At 40.8% G+C, this 14,448-nt stretch overlaps 2 protein-coding genes across 2 annotated transcripts; both read left to right on the top strand.

Moving 5' to 3' along the window:
- Nucleotides 1–298: 298 nt before the first annotated feature.
- trmt112 (tRNA methyltransferase subunit 11-2) lies at nt 299–2,213 on the top strand. Its single transcript, XM_036567828.1, has 4 exons — nt 299–467; nt 1,043–1,144; nt 1,519–1,611; nt 1,846–2,213. The coding sequence occupies exons 1-4, from the start codon at nt 393–395 to the stop codon at nt 1,945–1,947; spliced, it is 372 nt and encodes a 123-aa protein (XP_036423721.1). The 5' UTR covers nt 299–392; the 3' UTR covers nt 1,948–2,213.
- A 4,215-nt stretch (nt 2,214–6,428) lies between these two features.
- tgfb5 (transforming growth factor, beta 5) lies at nt 6,429–12,670 on the top strand. The gene is made up of 7 exons (XM_036568591.1): nt 6,429–7,484; nt 8,610–8,773; nt 8,896–9,028; nt 9,723–9,833; nt 9,985–10,162; nt 11,318–11,471; nt 12,007–12,670. Exons 1-7 carry the CDS (start codon nt 7,136–7,138, stop codon nt 12,163–12,165), a joined length of 1,248 nt encoding a protein of 415 aa, XP_036424484.1. The 5' UTR covers nt 6,429–7,135; the 3' UTR covers nt 12,166–12,670.
- Nucleotides 12,671–14,448: the final 1,778 nt, after the last annotated feature.

Below are 14,448 nucleotides of genomic sequence, written 5' to 3'. Positions count from 1 at the left end.
ATTTTATCTATATTTCTACTCGAGTAAAAGTGCAAAAGTACTTGCTTGTAAATGTTACACGTCTCCGTAATCAGCAAAAACAATAAAACTTTTGATACTTAAGTGCATTGAACACAAGTACTTTATTCAATTAGGAATATAAACAGAATACTTGTACCTCTACTCAAGTAATATTTTACCAAAAGTGTTTCTTTTTGTCCGTTTGTTGAAAGAGAAGCACTGAAGGTGTAAAATCATTTCAGTGAACGTCCTGATGGTGGCGATATGATCCGGTCGTAGCTGCCATTTGAACACAGAAGAAGAAGTACACGTGAGTGGCCGAGGAAAGCTAACGAGGGAGCCTTACTTGTTATTTATTTTCCCTCAAATTTAGAGTTCCAGCTACTACAGAGATGAAACTACTAACGCATAATATGTTGACATCGCACGTTAAAGGTGTGACTAAAGGATATCCACTGCTGATAAAGGTAAATGAATAAAGGAGTTGAAAACAGGAGCCAGAAAGCTGGGTAACGTTAGGAACTTAACCACCATCCAGTAACTCACCAGCGGCCACCTTCTGCTGCGTAACTGTAGCATTTACAGCGAAAAATGTAGATAGTAGTTTTGTATTTGTCTTGTTAAACCTTGTATGGGGAAATAGCAGCCCCTCCTGCCCTGAGAAGGGTCTCACTGCAGAGCCGCAGTACCGGACTCAGCTCTGGATATGGTGTTTAACGGTGGTCGAGAGGCTCCGTAGTTAACTTTACACTACGTTGCGTTTAACATGGAGGACACGGAAACGCGGATGTGTTATTATTGTAACACTCCGCCGTTAATTAATTTCTAGAAATGATTTTTAAGCCAAAACCTTATTTTAAAAAGTAAAGCATAACAATGTCAATAACAACATTGGTATCCATTTTATTTCTCTAGAAGGGCGCAGGTTACATCAAACCACTGAATTACTTTTTTAAATGAGTGTAGTTCCCCTTTAAAGGCTCAGAGGGGAGACTATATTGGGCTGTTTTGTTCATTTGTTGTACTTCTGTCCATTATAAAGGCAACAGAGGTCAAAGTAAATGAAGTGGAGTTCAACCCCCAGTTTGTGAGCCGAATGATCCCGAAGCTTGAGTGGAGTGCTTTAATCCTGGCAGCGGAAGAGGTAAGATGGACTGCACTTCCATTTTAGGCACAATTGGCCTCATTCGTGAACATCTTCCTATGTTTTTTCCTTAAATTTGTTCTTGAGAAAAGTCCTTGAGGAAAAAGTCTACATCAGATTGTTGATGTTCTTAAACCGCAGAATTGTTTGAACCTTTGTGCTCTTGAGTGTGTGTAGATTCTGTACTTACCTAAGAACAAATTCCAAATAAGAAAACATTGGTGAATGTCTGAATCCTTGTGAAAACCTTATGTAAGTGAGTTAAGAAGAAATTTCTTATTAAGAACGGTTGGTGAATGAGGCCCGGTGCGCCTTTCAAGTCAGCATCATTGTTTTAGATCATTCTACTGACTGTGCTGACTGTGTTTCTATAGCTGGGACATCGGCAAGACTTGCCCGGCACACTCATATCAAACTATGAAAATGATGAAGACTTTCTACGCAAAGTACACAGAGTTCTGCTGGAGGTAAGTGCAGTTGCGCTTAGCATCCTTATGTAATAGTCAGTAGGTGCATTGTGTAGCAGGTGTATTATTTGGTGCATTTTATCCCAAATAACTGATGTGGTTGCATTACGTTTGACAGATTTTTACACATGAAAACATGACTATGTACATAGACTGTACCTACAGTACTGAGTCAGCAATGGTACAAGAATATTTATAAACACTGATAATGTTTTTCTTCTTACTTGATCATAGGTAGAGGTAATTGAAGGGTCGCTACAGTGTCCCGAATCTGGCAGAGAATTCCCCATCTCCAAAGGAGTCCCCAACATGCTGCTCAATGAAGATGAGTCATAGGTGATGATCCCTCTCCCTTTCCGCTCCAATAAACTAATAGAGCATCATTGTCAAATGGGCTTGCAGCAGAATTGAAAGGGATATCAGCAAATCCTTTTAGAAAGGATAGCAGGACTTAATCTGAAAAGCTGGCAAGAATTTTAAAATGATCCTTCATTTCTGCAGTTCATTTCTGTTTCAAAGAAAAGGCCACTGTTCTTTCAGCTTTTTTTGTATTTGTGTGTTATGCTTTGTAATATACTTTGAAATAAATCTGTATTGTGTTTAAAAAAAATGACAAAGTAATTTTTATATCATTATTCGGTTCTGTTTATGGCCCCTTTTGCTTGTACTTAATGCACTTTATTGATGTCCTTAAAGTCAGTATGAATCAAAATCACACATCTTTTCTCAGAATTTCTGAGTGAAATGCGGTACCAGTGAGGGTTTCTGAGCTAGTGTAGCATTTCATTCAGTGATATATGGGGGTTGTGGAAGGCAGAGACTTGACTTTGAGAGGTTGACTTTAAGAAAAAGCTAAAGGTAAAATTTCCATAAGATTTATAACAAATGCAAGAGAGGACCCTATACAAAAGCAATGCCGGATTGAACAGCGACATAATTTCAGTATTGCATACAAATCTGGGGACGTTGGGAAGGTCCGCCCTCTGGTGGTGGATCTATATGTAGGTGTGTGTGTGTATGTGTATGTATATGTATGTATGTGTGTATGTATGTATGTATGTATGTATGTATGTATATATATATATATATATATATATATACACTAGGAACACTATACTAATACTGGGTAGGATCTCTATTTGCACTCAAAACAACAAATCCTTGATTCTTTGTGGTACGGATTCCACAAGATGTTGGAAACAGCATTTTCATGCTGCGACCTTCCTGTTCTACCACAGTCCAAAGGTGTTCTATTGGATTCACATCCCAATCCATGACTGGGAAAGCCAGTGAAGAACATGCAGTGTCATTCAGTTTGAGACGACTTTTGCTTTGTGACATGACGGGTTAACATGGTGGAAGTAGCCATTAGAAAATGTAGCCATGAAGGGATGCACATGGTCAGCATCAGTACTCAAATAGGCATTCAAGCGATTATTGATTAGAATTAATGGGCCCAACGTGTGCGAAGAAACATTCGTTACACCATTACATCACTTCTACCTGTTGACACAAGGCAGGTTGGGTCCATGGATTCATGCTGTTGGTGCCAAATTCTGATCCAACCATCTGTGTGCCTTGGCAGAAATCAGTATTCATCAGGCCAGGCTATGTTTTTCCAGTCTTCCAACTGTCCAGTTTTGGTGAGCCTGTGCCCACAGCAGCCTCAACAGATTTTTGCATTAACACACAGTCACAAATCAGCCAGTTTAATATTTTGCAACTTTAGTGTAAATAACATGATGCAGTAAAGTGCATTTGTGCTGTATCTGAAAGCTGCTGCTACAAAGATGTCAGAATTATTAATAGCTAATTGTGCTAAACAGCCTGTTGCCTCTTTCAAAGTAGCCCTTGATTGAAGTCCTGCTATTTTAAATAGGAAACTAATTTTAATTTAAGAATTTAAAAGGCCAGTTCGACCCAAAAAAGAGCAAATTAAGTTTTTTTTTGTCAACTTTGGTATGTACAAAATACTGGAAATGTGCTGGTGTGTTTTATGTGTTTATTTAGCCCTTACAGTGTGAGCGTTTGGGTCAATAAATGTAAGGCTAATAAAAAATTGCCAAAAATAATGTCCATCAGCCAATTTGACTGTAAAGAAATCAGAATCTGAGCCAGCCACAAAAATGCATAATCACTGGATCCCTAAGAAACAAATCACCTGTTTTCACACAAATTCCAGCTCAGCCTTTTTTTTACAAAATCTGCATTTACACTGTATGGTTTCTGTCATGCTTTGAGAGGAACTTCAAAATACTCTGTCACCGACCACATCAAGAAACTTATGTGGTGTTTTGGTGTACAATAATACCAGCCGGTGTTGTGACTGGTATTTAGTGCATTTGGTTTCTAGAGAGTTCAAATCAAGTTAAATTTGGCATTTCTCAAAGGTCTGCACGAATTTCCTAAAATCATAATTTTAAGATGATCTGAATCACTACAGTGTGTTGAAAAACGTGATGTCTAACAGTGCTCTTTGTGTTTTAGGGGAACTCTCACCTTAAATAAAAATGAATGATCGACATGGCTATAAGAGCTGATTATCTTTCAGTGGCCGTTTGACAGTCTTAGCGGAATACTGGATTTGAAAGCAACCTCTTCCTGCCCTGTAGCTGCAGTGTTGGCAGGTGAGGTTCGAGGTGCTTGGACCCCTATTATTGTTTTCTTTAGTACTGTTTGCCTGTTACTCGATGTGTGATGCGTGTTGCTGATAAAGTTTGCACTCAAACCTTTGAAGGTGTGATGACGTGGCGTTTTAAGGACTATATTTAGATTATGGGACGTCAGAAATAAAGGGCGATACACTTTGGTGGTCACTATTTTTATCTCGTATTTCAATCCTTCCACTAACCGCCAGAGAGTTACCACCAGAAACGTATTCCTCCGCCCCTCCTGCTGGCGCTAGATGTCGCCAAACCATCTAGATCCACGTAAGCATTTTTCACTTTTCCTGCCGGGAGCGCTTTCCTTTGAATGAATGTTCAAATTCTGAAGTCATGTTTGAACAGGAAAAAACATTTTTTTCTATCAGTGGCATCAACCACTCTGCTAAAAAGAAATTCCTTGCTCGGGTGTCTCTGCGCCTTGGAGCGCACTTCTCTTCTGCTTAGCCTACTTCTTCAATTACAGCCCTCTGACTGCGACTATAATAACGTTATAATGGGGGAGGTGGAGAGCTGCAATAAAGCTGTTTTTGACAGATTAACGATCGTGTAGTTCATGAACTGTAATTAACAATGAGACTGAGGGAAGAGAGGAGGGAAGGGAGAGGTAGAAGAAGGAGAGGGTGTAGTCAAAATGAAAGGACTGAGAGCTGAGGTGGAAATTAATCTTTTCAGTGTGAGAATAAAATGGAAGTTCAAAATAACACAGCTGAAGGTGAGGCGAATCGAAAAGGCTGGATCATGAGAGGGGAAAAGTTGAGGGAAAGTTATTTTAGTTTCTCCGCTATACTGCAGCGCTTTGTATGGTCTGCTGTTAATTACCCAGCAGCACCTGAGCTGGGTGGAAACTTTTTCTGTGTAAAAGATTCTGGGAGTAGATTCCAGAGGTGAGCCAGGACGATGATTCATTAATGGGCTCGTGTGTGGAAACGGAGAGAGTGAGGTGGGATGGGGGGGATGAAGGAGGATCAAACTGCAATCATTCTCAGGCTGAGCAGCGGCGAGCTACGCGTGAAAACTTCAAAACACAGACGGCTGGCATTATGAAGGGATAAAACCTGCTTAAATTCTTCCTTTGTGATTTTTGACCTCTTTGAAACAGACCTATCATTTTCTTACATTCTTCAGGCTTGCCACCCCCTTTCTCTCTTTCTCTCTCTCTCTCTCTCTCTCTGAAGTGTTCTGTTCAACATAAATGTTAATTTGTAATGTTATATCATTTAAAATAGGGACAAAAAAAATCATATTTCTTTGTTGATGTTTAGTCTTTATTCTTAACCTTATTTTCTACTGTTCTATTTCCACTTTTCTGCTTTATGACCCATTCATAATGTAACTTTACAACATAGTTATTAAGTATATAGTACATTTAATACATATATAATGTATTATATATGTAATATATAATTTTCCTTGTTTTTTATTTTTCTCTATAAAAATAAAAAAAAAACAAAATTATACTTAAAAGGTACTTAATTGGGCACTAGGTATTTATTTGCTCAGCACAATACTAACATCAGATTAAATACAATTAATATTAGTATTAAGTAGTGATTTTATGAATGCCTGTGTTCACATAGCCAAGGTCAAATCTCTCCTTGTGGAATTATTTGTAGTTACTGTCCAGTAGCTGGTTTGTCAGATCAACACTTCATAAATTGGGTGTGTTTAGGAGTTTAGTCAGTAAGTCAGTAAGATGTCCGAAACACAACTATTTTTTTTGGAACCAAGGAATTCTGGTTACTCTTTATAGCATTTGCATTTATTATAATGTAACGTGGTGTTTTTTAAAGGCATAAATGCCCAAATAACTGCTCCTGGTTTTTTTGTCGCTGAGGTGGAGGCAAGATGCCAGACATCTTGTATGATCAGCCCACTCTTCTCTCCAGAGACTGTGGCAGTTCGGTGTTTTTCTCTCTTTCTCTCTCTCTCCTTCTCGCTCACTCTCCCTCCCTCTCTCTCCCTCTCGACTAAAGCTAAATGTTTTTGTCCACGTTTTGACGCCACACTGATCGACATACTGTTTTGTTTTTTCTCCATTACGGAGCGGAATTAAAACCCTCTACATTTCTCTTATAGACCAGGCTCTGTCTCTGCTGTCCGGACTGCTCGGCGCTCAGTGCGGTTGCGTGTAGAAATGTGCTGAATGTTTTCAGTGTTTATTTCTCTGAGCGGCAGCGGTAGTGAACGAATTTAAGAGGAAAAATTTGGACTTTTAACTGTGAACTCATTTAAGTGCGAGTTTCTCGCGAAGAGCGAAACGGTTAAATGTGTCTGGACCGTCCTGTGTTCGTGGGAAAGTGAAGTGGAGAGTAACATTAAAAAGAAAGTAGTTTAACTAAAATAGCGTTTCCTCACAAAGCTCGGACCGCAAGAATCCAGACCACAGCGGAGCTCCGGCAGAAACACTGGCGCGCAGACACGGTTCCGCTCCCGACGCTGCGGAGAGCGAGAGCTGCTCAGAATAATGCAGAGAAAAAGAAACGGCACTTATAACACCTCCCAGAAAACAGCATGCAGGCAGAATCCGTAATGAGGTGCAGCAGTTTAACACGGGGCTCTAAAATGGTTTTTCTCGCTTCGTTTACCTGAAGCGCGCGGCTGATGGAGGCTGAATGAAGCTGCAGCTGTAAACTCAAAGAAACTCTCACAGGCTAAAAGTAACTTCGCACAAACAGGCTGGGCTGCTACGCGTGAAGGAGGTGGAAAGGGGCGCGCAAAGACGGTTAAAACGTGCACGCGAGCGCCACGCGGGGTGCTGAGCAGGTGAAGGCGGCGGCGCTGCTGCCCACGCACTCCGGTCCGCTCACTCCGCGAGGAAACTGCTGCTGTTTTACTACTTTCTCCTTCCTGCTTCAGCCATGTGGTTCATCAACCTCATCCTTCTCGTGCTGAAGCTCTCCGTGTCGGCTGAGGGCTTCTCCACCTGCCAGTCGTATGACCTGGACGAGCACAAGTCGAAGCGCATAGAGGCGGTGCGCGGGCAGATCCTCAGCAAGCTGCGCATCCGCTCGCCCCCGGACCCCGCGAGCGCCCCGCAGCCGGACGCCGTGCCTATGGAGGTCATGCTGCTCTACAACAGCACGAAGGAGCTGCTTAAGGAGCGCGCGCGCCACGCCGAGGCCGCCTGCGACCGCGAGAGCAGCGAGGAGGACTATTATGCCAAGGAGGTGCAACGCGTGGACATGCTGCCCCAGCGCGCGGACAACAGTCAGTACAGCGCGAGCTCGGCATTATCTTTACCGTAAATCACTGCGCGGAGGTCGAGCTGCCTGCAGCCTTCTGATAGCAGTGACAGTAACCGACTGTTTTTTGTGGGAAAAGTTTAAAATGGGGTTCATTTCAGGATTATAGACACTTGCTTTAGCTGTACTTTAGTGGTAGCTTACTTTAACGTTATGGAAAAGGATTTTATAAAGAAAATTTACGCTGAAGTGCATCAAAAATATTTTGGGGTGCTGTACAAATATTCATAGCTAACTTTATGCAAATGGCATGATGGCAAATGATTTCACAGAGTTTTTACAAGATTTTTCTTGTATTCTTTGCTTAACTTCTTTCAATTTTAAAGGGGAATTCCACCAATTTTTCAAAAGGTCTAAATTATTCAGCCCTTGAGATGTAAACAGAGTCATTCAGAGTGGTTTGGTGTAAATGGTTCATTGTAGAGAAACTTACCGATTTAAATTGGCTACAGTGGTGGTGATAGGAACCAAGAGTCACAGTGTCTACAACACAAATATAGCCATTTTATTTACTATCCAAAACCACAAGCGAACATACACTTATGTGTATTATGAGTTTTTAAAATAGTCATAAATCTGAAAAAGAAAGTTTTCTTTGGTGACTATTTTGTCTCAGAACGTCCTGCATGTACTCCTCCGCTAAGGACTGATTGAAATAAATGGATTAAAATAAATTTTAAGCCAAACTTATATCACAACTACCATAAATGACGTGTAAGACATCAGGCAGCATATATCAAATCATTTCATTGAGTAACTTTTTGTAAGGGAGCCTTCAGAGACATTTAACTCTCCAGACGTCTGGTTCCTATCACCACCACCGTGAACAATTCTGACAATTCTGAACGAGGCATTTCACATCAAACCACTCTGAGTGACTTTCTTTGCATCTCCACCCTTTAATTATACGGACACTTAAAAAAAAAGCGTTGGAGTTCCCCTTTACCATGAATAAACAGTTCTTGACAGTGCGTAAAGTTGCCTTTAGCTTCATCACGTAACCTTACAAGTTAAAAAGTTGTAATGCTGAAAGCTGCACAATACATTCTGTGCTTTGTGATTGAACTGAATCGATCTTATCCCCCCGCAGACGCGATAAACCCGCAGCCCCTCAATCCGTACTTCAGAGTGGTTCGGTTTGACGTCACCAACGTGGAGAGAAACTCCAGCACGCTCGTGAAGGCAGAGTTCCGCATCTTCAGGGTGCAGAACGCGCGAGCGCGCGCCACCGAGCAGCGCGTGGAAATCTACCAGGTGGGTCATTACCGTGGATATAAGCACTGACCTGCAGTTAGTCCAGAGTAAAAGTGCTGATCTAGCATTATTTTCTTTCTCTCTCTCTCTCTCTCTCTCTCTCTCTCTCTCTCTCTCCCCAGATTCTAAAGTCTGATGAAGTCACAGGCCCCTCTCAGAGGTATATAGACTCAAGAACAGTGCAGCCACAGGCCAAGGGGGCGTGGCTGTCTGTGGATGTCACTGAGACAGTGAAGGAATGGATGGCTTTCAGAGGTCAGAGAGTTCAAGCAGCCACACCACAGCCGCGCTGCATTTTACTCATTTCCCTTTGTTTTCAAATGACAGATTTACTTAGAAGTCATCTCCTTCACAAATCTGCAAATAACATCACAGAGCAATATGTGTGGAGTCATATTTTAATAGTTTCTCTTTGCTGTCAAACACTATATGCCCAAAAGGATCTACTTCTGAGACTCCTTCTAATTACTGAATTACGCAACTTTAAAGTGCAGCTTATATAATCTACATAGAAAATTGCCACTAGAATGAGGTCGTCTGGAGCAGCCGCATAAGAGCCTAAGTTCACCATGCCTAGTGCCAAGCATTGAGTATAAAGCTCCCCAGTATTAGGCAGTGGAGCATAGAACTCTGTTCTTTGGAGTGACACATCAATACCTGACATCACTAATGCTCTTGTGGCTGAATGCAATCAAATCCTCACAGCAATGTTCCAACATCTAATGTAAAGCCTTCCCAGAAGAGTAGAGGCTGTTACTGCAGCAAGGAGGGATAAACTCCTTATTAATACCCTTGATTTCAGAGGAAAGGTTGGATGAGCAGGAGGAACTTTTGGACATATAGTGCATGATAGAACTGCTCAAACTCTTCTTCTTTTGAAATCTGCAAATAACATCACAGTGAAAGATGTGTGCAGTCAATAATTTTCCCTCATTATCCTCCCACTCAGAGAGGAACCTGGGTCTAAAGCTCAGCGTTCATTGTCCTTGCTGCACATTTGTGCCATCCACAAACAATATCGTGCCCAACAAGAGTGAAGAACTAGAAGCTCGATTTGCAGGTCAGGGTCTTTCTGTTTTTTTTTTCTATATATATAGCATATGTTCTGAAATGTTTTTGATGATCACACTGCAGGAACAATGTTACTGTTAACTTTAACAGTACATTGGGTGAAAAAATCAAATTCAAACCATTCTTCCTCAATTTCACAGGTGTTGATGACGACCTGATTCGACAGAACAGGAGGCCGGGAGCGACCAAAGGCCAGATAGAGTTCAGTACTAAAACACCACACCTCATACTGACCCTGCTGCCCACTGATCGTTTGGACAACCCCGCTAAAAAGAATCGCAAGAAGAGGGCAGCTGCCGACACCACAACGTGCTCAAGGTAGCTTTTGAAAGACTTCTACATTATACTGTGCATGATAGCGTCTATAAAAGAGCCATTGTACCCTGTTATACTGTAACCTGACTGACATACAGTGTATCCAGTGTTTGCATGCAGTGACTTGCTTAGGGAGTGCCTTGTATTTAGTTGTGGAAAAAGAATCATAGAGATGTGCATAAAATGTTTTTTGCTTGTGCCATCTCATTGCTGTATAAACTGAAATCATAAGTGATTTTCAGTGCTGGCTGAGAAAAGTATCTCATGTTTAGCTTGTTTTTGATTGTTTACTTATTAATTAGGCTGGAGATCAGGGACTCGTGGGGCTATATTTCACATATTCCTAAAAGCTTTTTGGTATTAATATGATCTAAAGTTAGAGCCCCCATGGCCAGTTAAATGTATTTATAAAGATTGAATAAGAAAAACAAATCTGAGGTCAACACACTTGCACTGAAAAGTCTGGCAATTCTTACAAAAACATTTTCAAATTGACTGAAAACAGCCCCCAATCCATCTGTTGGAACAGAGGTTCACATAAAAAGGTAATTAGCATAGAATGAATATAAGACAGAGTAAGTAGTGAGGGTGGACTGTTATTTGTTATTTTTTGTTCTTAAGCCTTATTGGAGGTAGTTTAGTTTTATCCATGTGTGTTGTCTGATGGAACAGAAGTATATAAAAAGGTCATTGGCATAGAGTAACTTTAAGATTCAGTAAACTGTAAAGATAGACTGTTATTATTTGCCACTCCTAGGATCTCCCCAAGCTCCTCAATGAGGAAATACTGTAATTTAACTACCGTTTAAGTCGAGGATATACTGTAATTAAACTGCTGTTTCAATTGAGGAGGTAGTTTAACTACCATTGTTTGCATTTAGATCTTGGGAAACCAGTAAAATTGCCAGTGTGTAATTGGTATTTTTGTCTTTGTCAGCTGTTAAAGTGCAACGTTTTGAGATTACCTTAGAAATTCATGAGTTCACTAGGGCCATCTGAAGGCACTATGTTGTAATTTGGATAAATTAAACAGATACTTTATGAATCAGCTGGTCACATATCTTATGGATTACATTACAGAACCTCTTCTGGTAAAACAAATCCAGGTCGAATTGTGTATTAGTTTTTGCATGTCATTTCTTGTCATTTCTCCTACAGGAATGCAGATCAAAGCTGCTGTTTGAGGTCTCTATATATTGACTTCCGTCGGGACTTAAACTGGAAATGGATCCATGAGCCAAAAGGATATCGAGCAAACTTCTGTGCTGGGAACTGTCCTTACTTGTGGAGTGCAGACAATCACTACAATATGGTGCGTGAATGAAATGCTTTATATCAGGGGTGTCAAACTGGGTTCCTTCCAGGCCACAGCTCTGCAGCTTTAACACTCCAAATCCAACACATAAAGGTCTTTCTATTTAGGCGATGTGTTCAATAATGTATGTTTAATGTATGTTTAATGATGCATAATGCTAAACTCTGCAGAGTTTTGGCCTGGAAGGAAACCGGGTTGACTCCCTGCTTTATAATAATCGGCTTTGTTTGATCAAGTCCGGTCCTGGTGATCTGCTGCCCGGCACAGTTTAGTTACACCTTTATCGCACCTCATCCAGTTAATCAAGGCAATAAGGAGCGTCTGATTATTAGTTCCAGCTGTGCTGGAATGAAACTCTACGGGGCAGCAGATAACTAGCACATTATTTGAGCATCGCTGGTCTAGCCTACTGTCTTATACATATAATACAAGCTACTTCTGTGTCGCCTAGAAATCTTTGGAGGAATTTATACTCTTACTTTCTGTTTCTTATACATCTTTATTTATTTGTACACCTCTGTACTTCTCCCAGATTCTGCCGCTCTATAATAAAATGAATCCTGAGGCTTCAGCATCTCCCTGCTGTGTACCCCAGGACCTGGAGCCCCTTACTATCGTTTACTTCCTGGGCCGGACCCCTCGGGTGGAGCAGCTTTCCAACATGGTGGTCAAATCCTGCAAATGCCGCTGATTGCTAGAGGTACATGAGTGAGGATACTGAAGAGTCGAAGGGTTTGAGGTGGTGTGCGGGAGACGGGTGGAGAGGACGTGATAGACAGGATGGACAGTATCTCTGGACACCAAGAAGAGCAAGTGAATACATCTGAGATCTTGGTGTGCATGCTGTTTCTCAGGTTTCACTCATTTTGAGCTGATTCAGAGACTTGCACAGCATTACTTGAGAAATACAAACTACGTTCAGGTGCATAGTCATAATCAGTCTTAGCAAACTGTTTTTTAATCATAGTTATCATAGCTTGAGTAAAAAATAAAGCATTCAGGAGGTGGTGGTCAGAAAAAACACCAAGCATTTTTTCTTCTGTGCTGCTTGTATAGAGTGTGGACATAGTTGTGCAAGAGCAGTTTACTGTAGAGCAGTTTATATTTTTGATTACAGCAAGTGTAAATATTTTTCCCAGTCAGGTAAGGGTTGTATATGTTTATGTACCAAATAAAAATAAAATGTGATTACATAACTTGAATTTGGCACTTTTAATTGGATAAGCTGCGCAATGGTTTTATTGAAATGTGGAGGTAATCTGTAGATATAATGTACAGTATGTTTATTTATTTAGTTACCTAGTAACCTGTTGACTCTACTTATCTACTTCCTTTTTCAGGCCTTTGTTTATGTTTATTTACTTTAGATTTATTTACATGTTATTTAGTTATTTTAATGAACTCACTTTTATTTGTTTATTTACTTGCATTGAGTTGTTTATTTACTTGCGTTTCTTCAGGTAGTTAATTGTTACGTTTATTTATTATGTATTTATTTACCTACTAACTTCTTTGCTTTATTTATTTATTTATTCAATCATAAATTGTTGCATTAGTTAACATTCTAGTTCTCATCTAAATGCCAAAGGAGGTAGGATGTAAACTGATACTGCACTGCTCTTTGTGTTGAGCACCTCTCCTGTGGTCAGGGCTACAGATGTCCGCTGTAAACAGGATGTGACTGCCTGGGCCTCACGGTCAGCGGTCACACCCGGGACAACAGAGAAAGCAAGGACTGATAGAGCACCTTTCACTCCCTCTGTATCCTCTTCAGACCTCTGAAATATCGGTCAGAGCGAGCTGGACGTTTCTTTAAATATCGCAGCTGAGCCGTCCACGTCTGCTCCTCTATACTGCTGAATAATGCCCTTCTGCAGCTGCTCTCTTGCCCTACATATTGCGTCTGCTTGTTTTTTTTTCCTCTCATCTAAACCTATAAAGCCTCAGTGTATCCTTTAAAAACCATCCCTATAGCCCTGGCATGGCAGAGCGCTGTTTGTTTTTGAGCGGAGACATTAAGTTTTTTGTGCTGTTATAATGTTTATCTGTGGAGCTCTGCGGCCTGGGAGGGCGATCGTTGGGAAATGAGAGGCTTTCTGTGTCTGGCTGCCAGAGTCCAAACCAGCGCATGCCTCCGTCTTTTTGAGCCTTATGAAAACAACTTTTTATAACCCAGCAAAAAGGGGATGCTGAGAAAGAGAGAGAGAGAGAGAGAGTCTGTTAAATGCAGTTACATAAGTGGCTTCTATATCCAATCAACCAAAATACTGTCTCCATGCAACTGCCCAGTCATCGTGGTCCACTGAAGTCACAGCTCTGGAGAGAGAGTAGAAGTTTGTCTCTGAAGTTCTGTAGGCTAAAGACCGTAGTTCAGACAGGTTTCATGTGAGCTCAGATGTTGCACCAGGTTGAGGCTAGGTGGGTTTACACTGAAATGTTCTAGCCAATCCATTAAGTCCACACATCTCCTTCCTATCCTCCTTCCTCCTTCCTTCCCTACAACCTACACAAGCCACAAAATAAACCAGAGCAGCCCTGACTCAGATGAGTCATTTTTATAGGCTGCTCATGGACTCTTACGGAAAGTGTAGTCAAGAGGTCGGCTTGGACGGTTTCAAATGATATGCCTGAGGAGGCAGCTCAAGGAATAAGTTTGCGATTATAATAAATTTAATTCAAAATGTTAGTGCTCTCTGACTGGGTTCTACTTTGGTTATAGTTCAGTTTAGAAGTGCCTGACTAAATCCATTTTCAGTTGTGTAATACATCCCATTCAGTGACAAAATTTGAGCCACAAAAATGTTCACCCAAGCTACACAAATGTGACTTTTCAAAATGTTTTTCAAATCGTATATATAAATGTAGAGCTATATGGTTCACAAATACAGAAAAAAGAAGAAAATTTGCACAAAACTGAAATTGGACATCTGAGATGTGGAGCTAGGTTTTATGGACTGATGATTCTAAATTTGTA

The sequence above is a fragment of the Colossoma macropomum genome, unplaced genomic scaffold, assembly GCF_904425465.1.
Source record: "Colossoma macropomum unplaced genomic scaffold, Colossoma_macropomum, whole genome shotgun sequence".
Lineage (NCBI taxonomy): Eukaryota > Metazoa > Chordata > Actinopteri > Characiformes > Serrasalmidae > Colossoma > Colossoma macropomum.
Note: the sequence above shows the minus strand (reverse complement) of the source record. Positions and strands in the feature narration are given on the sequence as shown.

Bases quoted from the DNA above. Each gene is read 5' to 3' on its own strand.
- trmt112 (XM_036567828.1), top strand. From the start codon at position 393: ATGAAACTACTAACGCATAATATGTTGACATCGCACGTTAAAGGTGTG. The intron at 1,145-1,518 runs GTAAGATGGACT...GTGTTTCTATAG, and splicing joins TAATCCTGGCAGCGGAAGAG to CTGGGACATCGGCAAGACTT. The intron at 1,612-1,845 runs GTAAGTGCAGTT...ACTTGATCATAG, and splicing joins TACACAGAGTTCTGCTGGAG to GTAGAGGTAATTGAAGGGTC.
- tgfb5 (XM_036568591.1), top strand. From the start codon at position 7,136: ATGTGGTTCATCAACCTCATCCTTCTCGTGCTGAAGCTCTCCGTGTCG. The intron at 9,029-9,722 runs GTCAGAGAGTTC...CCTCCCACTCAG, and splicing joins GGAATGGATGGCTTTCAGAG to AGAGGAACCTGGGTCTAAAG. The intron at 10,163-11,317 runs GTAGCTTTTGAA...TTTCTCCTACAG, and splicing joins GACACCACAACGTGCTCAAG to GAATGCAGATCAAAGCTGCT.